The following is an 18,682-nucleotide window of genomic DNA, read 5'->3' as shown; positions in this document are numbered from 1 at the left end:
AGAGCAACTGAAGGTGAGCATGGACTCATGAAGTTCTTGAAGTAGAACTGCCCACAGCAGCTGAAAGGCAGTAAGAGTGGGAGACTTGCGGGGACCGAGCCATGGGAGGCTCCAAGTGAGGATGAGGATGACTTCAAGACTTGCTGTCAGCTGTTTGTAAAGAACATTGGGGCTGGCTAGAGGCTAGGACTAAAGTTAGAGTAGTGTGTCAAAGTAAAGAAGAGTAGATTCAAGGCTATCTGCAGTAGATCTCCTTAAATTTCCAGGTTGCTTTTTGTGGGGGAGCCCTTATCAATATTGCAACTTTTCTCAACTCTAAAATTATAATCTTTAAAAGAATTCCTACATATTCTTTGACACAAAATCGCTGTTTATTGACTTTCTGCTGCTGCTGCTGCTGCTAAGTCGCTTCAGTCGTGTCCTACTCTGTGCAACCCCATAGACGACAGCCCACTAGGCTCCTCTGTCCCTGGGATTCTCCAGGCAAGAATACTGGAGTGGGTTGCCATTTCCTTCTCCAGTGCGTGAAAGTGAAGTTGCTCAGTCGTGCCCAACTCTTAGCGACCCCATGGTCTGGAGCCTACCAGGCTCCTCCGTCCGTGGGATTTTCCAGGCAAGAGTACTGGAGTGTGGTGCCATTGCCTTCTCTGACATAGTTGTAAATTTATGCATATATCTTTTTCCTAAGCTATTTTGCAATGTTGTAGACATTGTGCCCCTTTATCCTCTAAACACCGTATTCTTTCAGTAGGATGACATTCTTGGAAATCACAGTACAGTTAATCAAAATCAGAAAATTTTACAGCATACAATTCATTTTGATGCTTAAATCATCTCAGATTCAATCAATGGTATCCTGTTAAAGCTGGTTCCTGTGCTTTCTGTGTGTCCATCATTTGCACACTTGTATACTTGATAGCTCAAAAAGATTTCTTGCACTTCAGTCTCAAAATCATTTGCTGAGTCATGTCTGACCCCATGGACTGTAGCCCACCAGACTTCTCTGTCCAAGGGGTTCTCTAGGCAAGGCTGCCTGAGTGCGTTGCCATTCCCACTGCCCAGGGGATCTTCCTGGGTCAGGGATTGGAACCCGTGTTTCTTGCGTCACTGTTGTAAGCAAATTCTTTACCACTGAGCCACCAGGGAAGCCCTTTCTGGGTTCAGCATGGGCTTTTTTGGTCCCGCCTCTGAAACGGGCTATTTGCCCAAGGATGCCTGATTCCCTTCAGTGGGAGTTAAACTTGGAAACCAAGTCTAGATGGTGAGTTTGCTTGTTCCTGGGATGTTCTTTTTTCTAAGTCCTTTCAGGTGAGTCTTAGGAAATATAGTAAAACCTTAATACACAGAAAACCTCAAAGTTAATCCAACATATTAGGATTTTACTCTAGGCTTACTCCAGTACATAATTGTAATTACCTTCAAGCAGGTAGGGTTGGTAATAACTGATCCAGCTGGGAATTATAGGTGGGGTTGCTCCATAGGAATAAGAAACCATGAATAAAAGTGGAAACACTCAGACTAAAACCTTGTAGCCCTAAACAAGTACCGTAACATCTTTCTAGTGAGTGTGGGAGTAAAATAGTTGGCACGTTGGGTAGTAGAATGGTTACAAGTTTGGAGTTCACTTGTCCTTTCAGCTTCGTTGTTGTGATGTCTTGTGAAGGGTTGTGGGCGCTGAGAGAACACACTCGTTGAAGTAGTTCAAAGTACATAGAATGTGATTTGCATATGTTTTAATACATAATGAGCAACTAGTAAACGTGTCTCCTAAACATAAGAAAACCTAGCATTTGGATCATCTTGGATAGTTGATTCTGACCGTTTCGGAATTGGTTATTTTTTCTGTTTTGATGTTTGGTTGGGTCTAAAGGCAAAATGGCTATTGGCTAAGAGGTGGCCCTCCTTGGAGTACAAAAGAACCCTGAGACTAAGACTGGATAATAAATATAAATCTGTGTCCCCATTTTGAGGGATTTTTATGTTATATAAAGGTAAAAATAGAAAAAATAATTTGTTACTCTACGTAAAGTCAGTTTTTAAAATTAATATTTTTAAAATGCTGATTTATTGTCCTTTGTTAAATCCAGAAGTCATATAGAGTAAAATTAAATGAAGTTCGGTCCCAAACTTCCAAGCTGTCATGACTCAGCCCATCTGACTCCATCCCTAACATTTATTTCCCTCGATTCCTGGACGTGGTGGTGGACAATGAGACGCGTGTCTGTCTTCCGTCCAGATGTGGTTTTAAACATGGATCAGGCTTGTTGTCTTTGCTGTTCAGTTGGTTTGGTGAGTGGACCCAAAATCTTTAGGACAACTTGAATGTCAACAACCTGTCCTGTGTAACTTGTATTTGTGTTCTGTTTCAGTTATGCTTGGCTGCCTTTTCTTTCACTTCTACTGAGTCTTATGTGCATTTATCTCATTAGCTCAACAGTCTCTTTTTGCATTGAATTAACATGTACTTCATTTGGTTTCTTAGTTCTTACCTGGTTTTAACAGTTCAAGAAGTACTACTATAGGAATGCTTGTTCACTACTGGATTCCCTAGCTTCTGGTCTGGGGCCAGCAGGGTGATAGATGTACAGAAAATTTTTGTACAACAAATGCATCAAACAACTAGGGTTTATTTGGTTGCCTCCCAGTTTACCACCTATAACACTGCATGGGGCCGTGTAGTAGATGAAGTGATTGATTCTCAGTTCAGTCACTTCTGTCAACCAAGATGCTCTAAGAGCCTTTGTAGTTGCCACGTTTCTGCATACTGACTACATACGGACTTGTTTTGAAAAAACGAGTAAAACCACAAAACTAGACTGCGTATATTCTGTTGTCTCAGTGGGAATGTGGAGAGTTGAATCAATGATTGTTGCAGTTACCTAGTATTACAGTACTTAACAGAACCACTCTTCAACAAGATTTATTTTTGCTGACTGCACTTGAGTAGTTCATTTTGTCTCTACAGAGCATCATCAGGGGGCAACTTTGAAAGCTGGGGACTAGGCTCAGGTGGTCAGTGCTGGATGGGACTTCAGCTGGGATGTGGCCAGAACTCTGCCTAGACTTGGCTCCATAGCATGATGGCTGGGTTTTAAGAATTAGTTTTATCGTTTCTAAGTCATCTCTTCTGTTGACCGTTGGTTACAGTCAAACCCGCAAAAGTTTAATGGGAGAGGTCTCAACATCTTGCTGGAGAAATGATAAAGTTTGGGGAAGGTGAGAGGAACTGGAATCTTGTAGTGACCATAATTTGTCTTTAGAAAATACAGTTGGCTGTAACAGTATTGATAAGAGCTGCAAAGTTTCCCAAATACGTTAAAACATGAAGAAAGGTTAAATTATATATTGTATGCCAATCTATGGAGAAAGAATGTTTTACTTTATCATACTGCACTCATAATTCGAATTTATTTGGACAGTCAAGATTATGAAGGTCAGACGTGGTGGCTCAGACAGTAAAGAATTCCCCTGCAATGTGGGAGATCTGGGTTCGATCCCTGGGTTGGGAAGATCCCCTGGAGGAGGGCATGGCTACCCACTCAAGTATTCCTGCCTGAAGAATCCCCATGGACAGAGGTGCCTGGCAGGCTACAGTCCATGGGGTTGCAAAGATTACCAAATGTACACATAATTAGATCATTCTGGACCATGATAATGTCAAGCTTGATTGGTAAAAGAACCTCAAATTCTAAGTATAACTGACCATAAAGTTCAGTCACCAAGTCCTGTCTGACTCTGTGACGCCGTGAACTGCAGCACTCCAGGCTTCCTTGTCCTGACATTTTTTAGCATAATCTATGTCGTCATTTCAAAAGTCCACTTCAGAAAGCATCCATCTTGTTGAAAACTGTTTGCCACTGCTAACAAGAGTAAGCAAAAATTCTATGGAAAGAATCGTAATCTAATAACAGGAACAAAAAGTTAGACATCATTTCTCTATTGTTGATGTTCAGTCACACAGTCGTGTCTGACTTCTTGCAATCCCGTGGACTGCAGCACGCCAGGCCTTCCTGTCTTTCACCAACTCCCGGAGCTTACTCAAACTCATGTCCGTTGCGTCGGTGATATCCGACCATCTCATCCTCTGTCGTCCCCTTCTCCCGCCTGCAGTCTTTTCCAGCATCAGGGTCTTTGCTAATGAGTGGGTTCTTTGCGTTAGGAGGCCAAAGTATTAGAGTTTCAACTTCAGCGTCAGTCCTTCCAATGAATATTTAGGACTAGTTTCCTTTAGGATGGACTGGTTGGATCTCCTTGCAGATGCATATACAACCATACCATAAAGCATGCATTTCTCTTCAAAGGATGGGTGTGATCCATAGTTAGAAGTTCAGAAGGAAGTTTCATTGCTGTACTGTTTGTATTTCAGACAAGGTAAGACTTTGCATTGTAAATTTTCATCAGCATCTTTAAAAAAAAACCAAATGTGTATTCAGATATTTAAGATAATAGGAAAAATGTTTTATTTAATACTAATTGAGGATGGTAATTCCCTCTCTGTATGTAGGATAAAAGTTAAAATAATAATGTTGCAGTTGATCTGTGTTGGAGTCTGTTTGATGGCAGCTGTTTTGGCCTTTGCCTGTGTTCTCACCTGTGTGAGTTTCATCCTCTGCTTTGCTGTGTTTGACACATGGCTTCTGTTTTTGCAGTTGCTTTCTTGTCTGAAATTGCTGCTGCCACTCTGATCCATGATGTGCAGGTTTTAGACAGCAGGGAGCGCTAAAGCAGGCAAAATTCACATGCCGTCCTAAGGGATAACTCGGTGCTTCCAGCATGGGGGCGCGGAGTGGGGCAGGGATCTGGTTAATGTTGTAGACCCTGGGTTTCTAAAGCCAAAGTGAAATTTGTTGTGAGAACGGAGGCTGGGATCACAGCCACGCCAGCTGTGCATGCTGAAGAGCTTCAGGTTTAGAAAAGGATTGAGGATATCCTGGAAAACAGGAAGCAAACAGCTGCATTTTGGAAGTAAGTAAACCAGTTCCAGAAAGGTAACTTAGGCATACAGCCTGAGGATGACTTCTGACTGGAGTCTTATCCATTATCCAGGGCTTTTAACTGTATCCTAGCAGTGTTTTTCCCAGAACCCCTGCTTGCATAAGAGAGAGTGAGACAATGACAATGACTTAAGCAAAAAGGTAAATAGAATCTCATTAGAAACAAGAACTAAATGTTCCAGTTGTCTGACCTGCTAAAGGATGCTGATTGTTAAATCGTTGTAGTCATGACCTGCGTGGTGATTTTGCTGTTGCCTCAAAGATGAGGGTTTGCTTTTCCTGATAGGTTTAGTGGCAGTGTGTAAGCTTGCCATAAAAAGTTCTATCTTTTGGTTAAAAAAAAGTTTTTTAATGTTTCTGAGCCTGGTCATGCATAGAGTTCTCTCTTTTGCTCTTGGTTTTCTGTCAGTTGCCCTGTCATCTTTGAGCCATCCTCCACCTTCCTATCCTTGGTCTTTAAAACACAAGTTCCTCTTCTAAAGTAACCTTGCATTTTATCACATCACCCAAGCAACTTTATCATACCATCTTTTCTCTTTATCCTTAAATTTTTGAGTTACCTATACTCTCTGTTTGTACCTTTCTTCCTTTACGACCTAAAAAACCTCTCTGCTTATTTACTGATTTACTCATTTTTTGGCAGGTACCAGTAATGATCAGACAAACATCTGTTCTCAGACTGTGTGCTATGTTGGAAAAGAGGGAGTTCCCCGTGTAATTTAGCCCCTTCAGAGAGGTTTGCAGACTGGCTGTCTATGAACTATTTGAGTTGTAAACAACAGAAGCATTTACCCAGTTTGGGTAGAATTGGACTTAGAACATTAGGTGTTTAAGGCTCTAGTTACTGGAAGGCAGAGGCTAATCTGCCAGCGCAATGCTCAAAGTTTAAAAAGTTCCAGCGCTTCCACTGTCTGCCGCTGGCATACCTGGTGCTTCTCTACTGCTGCTCTGCCAGAATTCAGAGTATCATAATTTTGCCTACTCAAATGTAGGCAATACAGAGCTGAACCTCTGCTCTGTTTCGTTTACCTTCATATTTCCATTTATCACTTAAAAGGTATTATTACCCTAGTAAGTGTCTTTAGTGAAGATTCTCCTGGACTCAGTTGCTGACTGTGTTCGGTAAAATGTCTTTAGCCTGTGTACCCTGTTTTGAATGTTAGTGTATTTCCAGCCAGAACTAACATTTAGTCTGAGTTTGAGCGCCGTCAGATGGCACTTAATCAGCAGTTTCCACCAAGATCACTGTGCTCCTAGGTACAGTGATGAAAGTACTAACCCCAGATTGGAAGTAGTGCAGAACGATTAGGAAGGAATTAACTCAGCCTAAAGAAAGCTAAGAGGTGGCATATACATTGGAAAAATTAGATGTTGCTGAGGATTTAGAAGAGCAAAGACAGAACAAGTAGACAAGTGAAGATAAGTTGAGCGGAAGGAAATGAAAATGCAAGTAGGGCTTTACAGTCCTGCGGAAAGCTTTCCATGCTAGAGCAAGGAGTTAGGAAGTGCTGTTACATGAATAGGGGGTTGAATGTTTCCTCTTCTATGAACAGAAATATTAGCAGTGCAGGATATTAGTGTGGATTCAAATGGTTGGACTCAAGCGGTATTACAAGGGCATGCGTGAGAAATGAGAACCTAAAAATTAGGTTATTGGCAGAAAGGACAGAGACAGCTGATTGACAGTGCTGTCTGTGAACCGGTTACAATGACTGTTGAGAATTACTGTTGACTCGTGTAAATCGCTCTAAGCTGTGTTACACAGATTGGTCACTAGGAGGCAGAGTTCATCAATTTACAGCGAAAAAGGAAGGGGACTGGAGGGCCACATCTGTGAAAGCCGGAGAGCTCTGTATACAGTCTTAAGAGTTGTTTATTAAGCTTTTCAACTTGGCATTTTTATACAGTATTTTTACTGAGTAGAGTGTTTTAAAATGAAGAGATGAATGGTTAAGAAATCTAAAATGCAGTCTGAATGTGGGCCTTTATACACTGATGAAGATGACCTGACTTGTATTTTTATGACTTACTTGGCTTTTGCTTTTAACTGTTTCTTAAAAGATATTTGAACTCTATCTGTCTAAGCTAATGACATTTTTCATGAGTTTGTTTATATTTCAAATTAGGAAGTCTGTAGATTAAAAGCTTTACAATCTGGTAATCAAGTACACACTAAAACTAAGTTCTGTTACATGTCTTTAAGCCAGTATTGATTAATGAACTTTCAAGCAAATATCTGACAAGTCAGTCAGCTAAGAAACTGCTTCTAATTCTGTTCCATTACTTTTTTTTTTTTTTTTTTTAATTATTCTTACTAGCAAGCAATGGGCTTCCCTGGTGGCTCAGATGGTGAGGAATCCATCTGTAATGCGGGAGGCCTGGGTTTGGTCTCTGGGTTGGGAAGATCTCCTGGAGAAGGGAATGGCTACCCACTCTAGTATTCTTGCCTGGGTAATTCCATGGACAGAGGAGCCTGGTGGGCTACAGTCCATGGAGTCACAAAGAGTCGGACATGACTAAGCAACTGTAAAAAAGCAAGCAATAGTGTGATATATAAATACGTCTCAATATTAAGTTGCATGTTGCTTGGTAAAAGGTTTGTGGGACTTATTTTAGATAGCATTTGTAGATGATAAAAAAACCCACAGCATTAGTCACTCCGTTGCGTTCGACTTTCTGTGACCTCATGGACTGTAGCCCACCAGCTCCTCTGTCCATGAAATTCTCCAGGGACTTCTGGTGGTCCAGTGGTTAAGCCTCTGTTTCCACTGCAGGGGGTGTAGGTTCCATCCCTGTTTGGGGAATGAAGATCCTGCATGCCACACTGTGCAGCCAAAAAATAACAAAAACTATTCACAGAAAAAGTTCAGAGAGGCCTACCATGTATAGTAGTAAATCTGTTTTTTAAACTAATACCAAATACATGTATTAGTATGGCAGGTTTTAGAAGTTCTTTTCATAAAGTTTTCTTACAGTTTGACAACTTTAATAGGATGCATTATGAAAATCTGTCAAGTATTTTAAGACATTGATTTTCTTTTTATGACAGATACGGGCTTTTGTGTCAATTTAAAATTTCTACATGTGTTGAACTTCTGTGTCAAGAAATGTATTAGGTGATCAGGACACATCAGAACAATGATCTTTGCCCTCTTGAGCTAGATTGTCTAGGAATGGTAACACAAGCAGTAGGCATTATAAATTATTCATTATGTTAGGAGGTAATACAGATACATGCTATGAGGAAAATTAAGGGAAATTCATAGTTGCAGTTTTAGAGTGATTATGAAAGTCTTCATTGAAATGACATTTGAGCAAAGATGAAGAAAGTGATTGGGATGACTTAGAGATTATATTATAGATGATAAGACAGCAAAGGTAGAATCAGGGAGGCAAGTTAGGGGGCCATGGTGGTAATTCAGGGGAGAGGTGATCAGGGTGGCAATGAAGCAGAGAGATGAACAGAATATAGATGTAATTTGAAGGCATAACTGATGGGATTTCTTGACTCAGCTTGTGGTTTGAGTACTGGAAAGTGAGTCAAGGGTTCATGCAAGGCAGGCATGCTTCTAAACATTTCCCGTCCTGGGGTATGTGTGCAATGGAGACACCAATGATTAAATATCTTAAAAGTTCATTGAAAATATGTCCCATGCTACTGTTTAGCCAAATACCCCTTCATAAGTATGCGGAAGGCCAGGTGTGAATTTCAGATCCTTAAAAGTCCTGTGCCAGAGCCTTCCTTACAAGCAACCCGGTCCTCTGCCGGTGTCCCACCTTCCTTCTCCTCCCACCCCTGCCTCTGATTTGTATGGCAGGGGGCCTCATGCACCTTAGCCTGCATGCTCGAAATCTGTCCACTTCCTTACACACCAGTGCACACAGCGGTGACAGAAATTGCTGAGGTCATTTCAGCAGGGTGTTTGGAATCCTGAATACCTGGAGCGCAGTCTGGAGTGAATATGAGTTCCCAGATAAATGTGTAATACTGGTTCTTCAAAGCTCAGGGCTTCTTTCAGTTTGTTTTAAGGGCAGCACCGTTCGATGGGTTTTGGTTTGAGCAGCTGTACAGATAAAATCGCCGTGTACCAAGAAGGGATTGTAGGTAGGTAGAACAGGTTAGGGTGAGGAGATAAGCACATATTTGAGGTCTCCATTAGACACCCAGTAGTAGAAGGAAAAAAAAAAATTGAATTTACAGTAACAGTGGCCTGGAATATATAAAAACTGAAGGCAATTTTTCACTACAGCTATACTAACCAGCAAAGTCTTCAAAAACCACAAACTTTAAATGATTCCAGACCCTTACTGAACCAATTCTGTCTAGGAATTATGATTAATATATAAGCCTATGGACAATCAAGCCAATTGTATATAAGCCTATGGACTCCATCCTATGCAGCACACTATCTTATTTTTTAGCAGAAGCTCTAGGAACTGTGCTTTCTGTGACCAATAATCCCTTCAGACGTTTCCCTCTAACAGACTACTCACTAGTAGTCTCACCAGTATGTGTTCCCTTGCCCAGGTTGCTGCCTTTTTTTTTTAAACGTTGGAGATAGTTTTTGTTTTATTCTTTAGTAACAATTAGTTGGATATAATTTGGGGAGTCTTGGGCATACAGATGTTATTGAGAATAACACTGGGTGGGATCAACATGGGAGTGAGTAGAACCACGTGCTGCACTTTGGGGCAGTCATTGAAAGATTGGGAAGAGGAGGCAGAGGAGTCAGACCATGCGACTAGGGAGGGAGAAAAAGCTAAGTGATGTCCTTGAAGCCAGTGAAGAACTGTATTCTAGAGCAGAAGGTGACCAGCTCTGTCAGATGCTGCTGGTAGACAGCTTGATGCAATTGATTATAATACCAGTTTTGACTTAGCCGTTTCAGACTTGTTTACCAGAGCAATGGCTTACTTGGCTTTCTAAACTGCAGTAATTTTTAAGTGACATCTGTAGGTTTTCATTATCTACACCTGAAGTTGTGGGGGAGAGAAAGGGGGCAATTATTTCCTGTTACTCATTTTCTGTGAAATAAATTGTCTTTACAAATGGTAATATGGCCATTTTTATGAGTTGGTGGTGACTGGTGAAATTGAAGTTAATCAAGATTTCTGTATTACTGAGATTTCCAATAATCAGTTGCACTGTGTGGTTGGAGAGCTTCCCAAGTGGCACAGTGGTAAAGAGCATGCCTGCCAATGCAGGAGAGAGAGGTTCGATCCCCTGGAGGAAATGGCAGCGCACTCCAGAATCCTTGCCTGGAGAATCCCATAGACAGAGGAGCCCGGTCTGTGGGGTTGTGAAGACTGCAGCCACGGCAGCACACTCACAGGTGGTTGGAGAAGGCAAACTGGACGACCGGACTGTTGCCTAAGTTATCAAATAGCCAACTGGAGATCCTGATTGTTAAAGTCTCTAGTTATCTAAGAAGTACTTTTTGAAATTATGCTGTTTGGTTAGACGTTTTTAAGTAATTGAGATAGAATGCATTTGATGCATACGGATAAACTGCAGGTTAGATGACGCCAAAACATTCAGTTTCTCTTAGGAAAATGGCTTGGGTTGCCAGGATATGTCTTTTAGCCAGTCAATTTTGTATTGTATCATTTTTCCATATGAAATGTCTTTTCCCCACTACAACTGCCTCGGAGACTGGAAGCAGTTTTCTAAAGGAGCTGAAGAATGGCATTCTGTTAAAAAGATGAACAGCTGGTCATGTGGAAATTCTCTGGAATGCTCACTTGTCCTGCAAAGGCAGGGGAAAAACAGATATCAGGTGTAGTGTTTGTCATTGTTATACAGAATTGTTTTACTAGAGATCTTTACATGATTTTAATCGCCTTTCTCCTACCAAGACTGCTTATCTATCAACAGTGTGAAGGCCCTGAGAATGCTAAGTGCAGTTCAGTGGGTCTCAGGACTGCTGGAATTTTCTGTGCAAAACATTGTTCCTTTCATCAAGATTCAGGACCCTCCCGTGATTAAAAGTTATCCTTTGTTCTCGATTACCTTGGGATGAACCTCGAATTTCTTAAGCGTGACACAGAAAGAATTTGACTCTTGAGGGGCTCTACAAGCTCATCTGTCACTTCTTCCCCCTTGAATTCTTTGTTCCAGCCAGATGACAGACACTACAGATGAACTCACCTCTCCTTTCTTCCTTCTTGAGCACAAGTAGCAGCCTTTCCTGTTACCCTGGCCAACTCTGACTTGTCCATTCCTCATTTCCTTTGTGTAATTCATATTTTTCAGGGTGGGTGCATAGTTGGGATTCTCTAATACATTTTTTTGGTTTCGGTTTATGCTCTTTAATCTTTGTTTCCCAGAATTTCTATAGAAATTGCTTAAATGGAGTAGGAGGGAGCTAGGGGCGAGCACAGAATGACCTTCCCCGGGGTTACACATAAATGAGATTAGGAGAGATGACCTGTTGGGCGTTTGCAAAGAGACGGGTCCGCGGAGGCCAACCGGCCCTTTGGAGGTTAAAGTGCGGAATCTCAGAACCGGATGTTACCCCAATTTGCAGTTACTCTTGTGAGATACTGCGGGCTGTACGGAAGGACTTGCGTCACGTAAGATATGGAGTGCCTGCGCTCCAGGCTCGAAAAAAGGAAGGCGAAATGTCATTTCCAGTGGGTCCCCTTCTATCCACTCCCAAAGGGACAGACGGTTGCTCTAACAATCGCGCCCTCTAAGAAGAGCTGGGTAGTGGCCGTAAGCGAATGTGAGTGTAAAGACACCGTATCCTCTCGCCCTTTTCGCACTAAGATGCCTACGTGGGGTCCGGGGGAGGCATAGTTCGCGGGACTCCGCGGCGAGCGAACCTCAGCCCCAGTTCCTCGCTGGCCCAGGCCTGGACCGGGCTCTGCGAGATTTCGGAGCCCAGCGCGAATCCCCAGGGCTAGTTCCGGAGCGCAGAGGGTCCGCCTGGCGTGCCCGGCAGTCTGGCAACTGCGCCCACTTGGCCAGTCCCATACCCACCCGAGGCTGTTCGCGGAAAGCCCCGTCGGGCGGAGAGGCGCGACGGATGGGGATGGCCTCTCGGCGCCCTCTGTGCGTCGGCATTCTTCGCCCGGCAGTCGGGGCGCCCTCGGCCGCGGCCCCGGGCGCAGGACACGAGTTTCCGGGGCTCGACTCCCGGCCGCCAGCCTGGGGAAGGAGCGCGGAAGCGAGTGGGCGGCGGGAGGCGGAGCGAGGGGCGCGGGGGGCGTGGACGCGGCCGGCTTTGGAAAGGCCCCAAGTGAATGAGGCGCGCGCCGGCGGCAGAGCGCCTCTCAGAGCTGGGCTTTCCCCCGCGGCGCGGGCGCCAGGAGCCGCCTTTTCCGCTGGGTGTCACTCGGGGGTGGGGGGTATGGCCCATTCAAAAGCGCCGCGAGGGGGCCCGGCCAGTGCCCTTCAGTGAGCGCTCGCAAGAGGACGGCAGAGGCCCGGCGGCTCGCAGCTCCGGGACCTTGTGGCGCATCAGGACGCGGCTGCCCTGCTGCCCGGACCCCGAGCCGCCGCCGCCGCCACAGCCGCTCTGCTTTCTGCGCGTTAGCCTCCTCTGCGCGCTCCGGCCCGGAGGCCGCGGGAGCCGTTGGGGCGAGGACGGCGCGCGGCTGCTGCTGCTGCCCCCGACCCGGGCGGCTGGAAGCGGAGAGGCCGAGCCGAGCGGCTGCGCCCCCTATGCCAGGAGGATGTTGGAGAGCAGCGGCTGCAAGGCGCTGAAGGAGGGGGTGTTGGAGAAGCGCAGCGACGGGCTGCTTCAGCTCTGGAAGAAAAAGTGCTGCATCCTCACCGAGGAGGGGCTGCTGCTCATCCCGCCCAAACAGCTGCAACATCACCAGCAGCAGCAGCAGCAGCAGCAACAGCAGCCCGGGCAGGGGTCGGTCGAGCCGTCCCAACCCGGAGGCCCCGCCGTGGCCAGCCTCGAGCCGCCAGTCAAGCTCAAGGAATTGCACTTTTCCAACATGAAGACCGTGGACTGCGTGGAGCGCAAGGGCAAGTACATGTACTTCACGGTGGTGATGGCTGAGGGCAAGGAGATCGACTTTCGGTGCCCGCAGGACCAGGGCTGGAACGCCGAGATCACGTTGCAGATGGTGCAGTACAAGAATCGCCAGGCCATCCTGGCGGTCAAGTCCACGCGGCAGAAGCAACAGCACTTGGTCCAGCAACAGCCTCCGCAGCCGCAGCCGCTTCAGCCCCAAAGCCAAGCCCAGCCGCAGCCTCAGTCCCAAGCCCAGCCGCAGCCCCAGCCCAAACCGCAGCCCCAGCCCAAACCCCAGCCTCAGCCGAAGCCGCAGCCGCAGTCGCTTCATCCGTACCCGCATTCGCACCCGCACCCGCACCCGCATCCGCACGCGCATCCACTACCGCACCCGCACCCACCGCCACTCTCGCAGGCGCACGGCCACCGGCTCCTCCGCAGCACCTCCAACTCGGCCTGAAGAGGGCAGCACCCGGCCCGAACGCGGTAAGGTCGGCGCGGGTCCGGGGAGCGGGTCTGGGGGTGTCAGAGCCGGAAGCCTGCTCACGGGTTCGGCTCTTGGGTGGGCAAGGGAGCAATGAACCTAGGTTTCTGGGAGGTGGAGAGAAGGGCACAGGCTGCAGGCAGCAGAGGCCAGGCGGGGAGGGCAGGCTGAGGGATGCGCGCTGGGCGGGAAGGTGCCCGCAGCCGCCCGCCCCGCCGACCCGCCCGTGTCCAGGACGCGCGCCCCCGGCCGCGGCCGCGCCGCCGACCGCCTCCTGGCGCCCTCGGCGCCGCTGGACTATCCCTGGGCACTCGAGGGAGCGACCCCCGTGTTTGTCTGAGCTCCTTTGTCCGCGGGCCAGGCGCCAAGAGAACTGGGTCTGATAGGAGTCCGAGCTTCTCACTTCCGTCCGTGTCATTTCTTTCCAGGTTTTGGGGACTTGAGGAAGCGGGACGAGCACCTTTCTATTGTCTTCACTTGGATCGAGAACAAGTCTCCCCGCCCCACACCAAATCAAGTAGTTTGAACAGAACCCGACTGATAACTCGTGATTCCACTTATTTTCTGCATACTCTTCTTCACAATGCAGGAAAGATTTTGAGTCCAGAAGGCTTTATTTATGAACCTTTGAGAGGATCTTCCAGTATGGTGGACCTTCTAGGAGGGATGATGTACTGTAATTTTATTTTAATGTATTTTGACTTATTATTTATTAGTGTTTTTTTTTCTAATGCTTGTTCTGAGACATTTCTGAATGTAGGTCATTTTCCAGAAAAGATACTTTATTTTCGAAAAGCTATCCTTAGTAAGTTGTAGTCTTGGAAAAGAAGAAAGAAAAAAGGCGGTACAGAGGCACACAAGAATTTATTCATTATTCCTAGGGCATTTTCAGAAGGTCTGACACTTCATTGTTATTCCAGGTGGTTGAAATTAAACTCTGTGATATTATGTGGGGTTTTCGTTCTGTTTTTTTTGTTTTTTAATTAGTTTTTTTCTCCTTAGACATGTATTTTGTGTAGAACTTTTAAAGAAGTTAAATGTTCAGAATGGTGTAATTATAAAAATCTAATTGCTTTTCTACAAGGAAATCAGTAGTAATGATATCTAATTCAAAATATTTAATACATAACCCAGTTGATGGCAAGATGACCGTATCCTGAATATACAGGAGGACTTGGTCTGCTGTAGGAAAAGCCTTGCTTAGATTATCTTTGTGTGGAGGGTTTAATAATGAGTTTTCTATGATTTCAGAGTATGAGTGCATTAGATGTTTCATTTCAAAAAACGTAGTGAGGGAGAAGAATTATTCCAGTTGTTTGAGAGAACATTTGTGCTCTATCCACAGTAGAAATTATCCTTCTTCATGAGCTTGGCACACTTGATGTGAACTGCATTTCCTGTCCTTTTTTTTACTTTGTTCTAGAAGCATATTCTAGAATCTCATAGTTTAAAATACAATTTGTGAATGCTTCAAAGGACTGGGAGTCATAGCTTTTTGTTTTTGTTCTGGGAATGTTGACCAGGGACCCGACTGTTTTGCTCTTTGTTGCTCTGTGAGAAATCCAAGGGTTATATGTTTCGTTGTTAGGTTAACTAAACTCAGAAATTGAAAAAGGAAGGACTGGATAAACACTGGATTTGCAGTAAGAAAACAACCCAGTCTTGTTCTAGCAGCAACTTTCAGGAGTCCGGGGTGTTGGAATGGTTGGGGGAAGAGGATGTGCTTTTAAAGGTAGAACAAACCCTCTTCTGTGTGAAATGAAAAGGATGGTCCAAATCTACACGTGCAGATGCTACTTCAGTTTAAAAAAGAGCCATAGATGCTACCAAATCCTCTTGGGGCTGAAAGTCACTTCCTGTCTTGCATGGGTTTCCTAACAGCTCTCTGTTTTCCATTTTCATTTCACAAAGTCTTGATCACTATTTTTCCAGCTTCTAAATTGGAATGGTCAACCTTAGGCCACTGCTAAGTTCTATAGTCTGGAAATGAAAATAGACTTTGATGCTAGAGGCACCTTTATTCTCCCTCCATCTAAAAAGGAGTTTGAAGGTCAAATTGCTTCTCAGTGCACTATTTAAATGATGAAAATTTGAGATCCAAAGAAGTGGTGAAAAATAAAATTCAATCAAGGGGCAAGCAGAACTTACGTGGGCTCCCACTTAAAGGCGAAGTTGCAGTTGCGGGGGGAAAGAAAAAAAAAAATATATATATATGATAGGCAGTTCAGAGAGCAGATCTCAAAGAGTTCTTAAGTCAAGTTTGGTTTGATTTCTTTGAAACTACTGATATGTTTTTTAATAATACCCCATTGTACTCTCATTTTAATAAATGCAGATCATATGACCCCATTAAACCACAGCTTTTTTCTCAGATGAAAGGATTTTTTTTCAAATTCTTGTGCTATAAAAAAATTTAAATCTGTAGCAAATACTTATAAAATTAAGATTCAAGTAGGCTTTTAAAAGCACTTGGATGTTGTTAGCTTACAAAAATATGCCCAGGCTTCCTCCTAGCTGCTAGAATTTTTTCTTTCTCACAATGGCTCTGGCTCATAATGCGGCCATCAGAATCATGGTTCCTGGTTTTATCTTTCCATAGCCCTTAGTCCTTGTTCTGCTATGATTGAGTTGACTCTCCTAGTGACTCTCTAGTCTGAACCCTTCTTAGTAACTGTGAAAACTGAAGTTAGAAGGGAGAGTAATAGGGTGGTTTTTATTATGTAACTAACACTTATTATGGGTTAATTATTCCAGAACAACAAACAAAAAAACAAGTGTACTTAACAACACACAACACAAAATAGCAGGTGCAAATTATTGAATGTGTCGGTGGCTTTGTGTTACCTGTAAGAAAACAATACAGACCACCCAGGGTATTCTGGACACCCTAGGATCTTCCCAGGTGGCGCAGTGGTAAAGAGTCCGCCTGCCAATGCAGGAGACGCAAGAATCACTGGGTCTGGAAGATCCCCTGGAGGAGGGCATGGCAATCCACTCCAGCACTTTTGCCTGGAGAATCCACGGACAGAGGAGCCAGGTGGGCTACAGTCCGTGGGGTCGCAAAGAGTTGGACACGACTGAGCACACACACCTGAAAGGTTTTCTGAGGCCTGGCAAATCACCTTCATGGAGGCAGATAAAGATACTTCTTTCGACCCAAGAAACGGAAGGAAAGGATAGGTCCAATAGAAAACCTACCTCTTAGATAAACATAAAATGTAAGAAGTTGGGAAATTAAAAGGGATGTTCCTTTGGGAAACAACTTTTTGTCTTTGAACTTGTGTTGGCACGAAGCCTCTTACTGAGTGAGCTCAATAATATTTGTTGGGATGAATGAATGAAAGAAGGGAAAGATGTGTAACTTCCCAGCACCCAGGAGATAGCTTCTCTGGCCTCACACAGTGCTTCCTTTACTTGCTATCGTGCCATTTCCTGAGGACAACTAGTGCCGGGACAGGCCATGCACCATGGTGAAATTCCTTGGACATACTTTCTTAGTGGAGACCCACACAGATCTGCGTGTGCCCGGAGTACTGAGGTCAGAGAGAAAATGGATATAAAGGGCCCTTTCAGAACGAGCATTTCCCTCATGGAGGAAGGGAGGGTTCTCTCATCGTGTTAGAAATCAAACCAACTTCATAATTTGGTTTCATACGTTTTTTTCATAGAAGCGAAAGTAAAAAGCAAGTCGCTCAGTTGTGTCTGACTCTGCGACGCCATGGACTGTAGCCCACCAGGCTCCTCTGTCCTTGGAACTCTCCAGCCAAGGATATTGGAGTGAGTTGCCATTTCCTTCTCCAAAACAAAAGCAAAATGAAGCCCAACTTGTTGTTGAGAAGAGTTCCTCTTGGGACTTACGTGGTGGCTCAGTGGTTGAGACTGCGCTTCCAATGCAAGCGGCGGAGGTTCAATCCCTGGTCAGGGAACTAACATCCCACACGCCCTGATATGTGGCCAAGAAAGTATTAAAAAAAGAGTTCCTTTTAACACCTAAACACTGTCAGGAAGTCTGGCTTAAGTTGAGAGGCCTGTTTTAACTCTCTTTTGCCAAACACTATTAAAAATTTCTCATTTAAAGCTGACACTCTATGAGTGTATGAGTTAGTTCAAACACATCACTTATTTTCTGTCCCCTGGGAAAGTGAATTGGTTTTAATTTAGCTCCAAATGTTTACACCACTATGTTCATTGGCAGGTTTACAAGAGAGATCTAAGACCTGAATGAAACTGTAGCAATCTTGTAGAAAATAGAGCTTCATAGGTTGAGGATGGGCCTGAGAGCCTCTTTTCCTTTTTTTAAACAAATGTCAAATTAATTAGTTTTGCTTTACCAACAAAATGCCTCAGTAGAATAAAATTTAAATTTGGAAATTATAGAGCTCAAAATTGAATCCATTGATGATTTTTTAAAGAGAAATACACTATTTACCTAAAGCCACTTAAGATGTATTCATTGTAGAATTGCATTGGTTGGGTTTTATTTTTCTAAATTCTTGACAATTTAAAGGGTGAATTTTGATCTGCAGTGCTGAACGGCTAATCTGGACTTACTTAAGATTGGATGACAAAGTGATGTGACTTTGTTGGCAGGATATCTGCCAAATAGAGTATAGCGTCCAACAGGGTTTCTTGGAAACGGCATTATTCTCTGATGCGGGAGGCAAGTGGACTCTGGACCATTAGAAGCAGCTACATAAAAACTCCTGTTTTGAAGCTGGCCTCCCAGTGACCAGCTGGGTGGGTGGTGAGAAGCAGATTTTTAACAACAGGTTGTCCTTCCGCATCATTGTATTTATTTTGAGAAGAAAGATAATTGTCTGTTACATTCCCCTATCAGTTTTCTGGTTAAAGTTTCAGAGTATGCAAGTATCACCATGAACCAAATGCTTTACAAGCTATCACATTTGTGAACTTAATGAAATGGTCATAATTTGTGTAAATATGTCTTTTAAGTGATGTTGGAGAGTTGTGATTCATAGTTCATATTTTCAAAATGCATTCCATTTCAAATAAAGTATCTATAGAGGTGATTGACCTGTGGACTTTTTGAAGGCCTTGTTCACCTGTCCCATACACTGCGTGTCCTTGTGGGAAGAAGACTGTTCTAAAGGGCTTGGCCACTGTAAAGGACATGATGATTTGGGGAAGAAAAATACCTTTTTTAAAAATATTGTTAACTGTGCCAGATCTTAGTTGCAGCATGTGGGATCTAGTTCCCTGCTCAGGGATCGAAC

General features: G+C 44.3%; 1 protein-coding gene across 1 annotated transcript; it reads left to right on the top strand.

Moving 5' to 3' along the window:
• The first annotated feature begins 9,562 nt into the window (after window positions 1-9,562).
• On the top strand, window positions 9,563-18,478 carry PHLDA1 (pleckstrin homology like domain family A member 1). Its single transcript, XM_086398745.1, has 2 exons — window positions 9,563-13,450; window positions 13,877-18,478. The coding sequence occupies exon 1, from the start codon at window positions 12,240-12,242 to the stop codon at window positions 13,422-13,424; it is 1,185 nt and encodes a 394-aa protein (XP_086254871.1). The 5' UTR covers window positions 9,563-12,239; the 3' UTR covers window positions 13,425-13,450; window positions 13,877-18,478.
• Window positions 18,479-18,682: the final 204 nt, after the last annotated feature.

Source organism: Bos grunniens, chromosome 5, assembly GCF_055505025.1.
Source record: "Bos grunniens cultivar Pamir isolate PY7600 chromosome 5, Bosgru_T2T1.0, whole genome shotgun sequence".
Classification (NCBI taxonomy): domain Eukaryota; kingdom Metazoa; phylum Chordata; class Mammalia; order Artiodactyla; family Bovidae; genus Bos; species Bos grunniens.
This window is presented reverse-complemented; position numbering and strand designations above follow the sequence as displayed.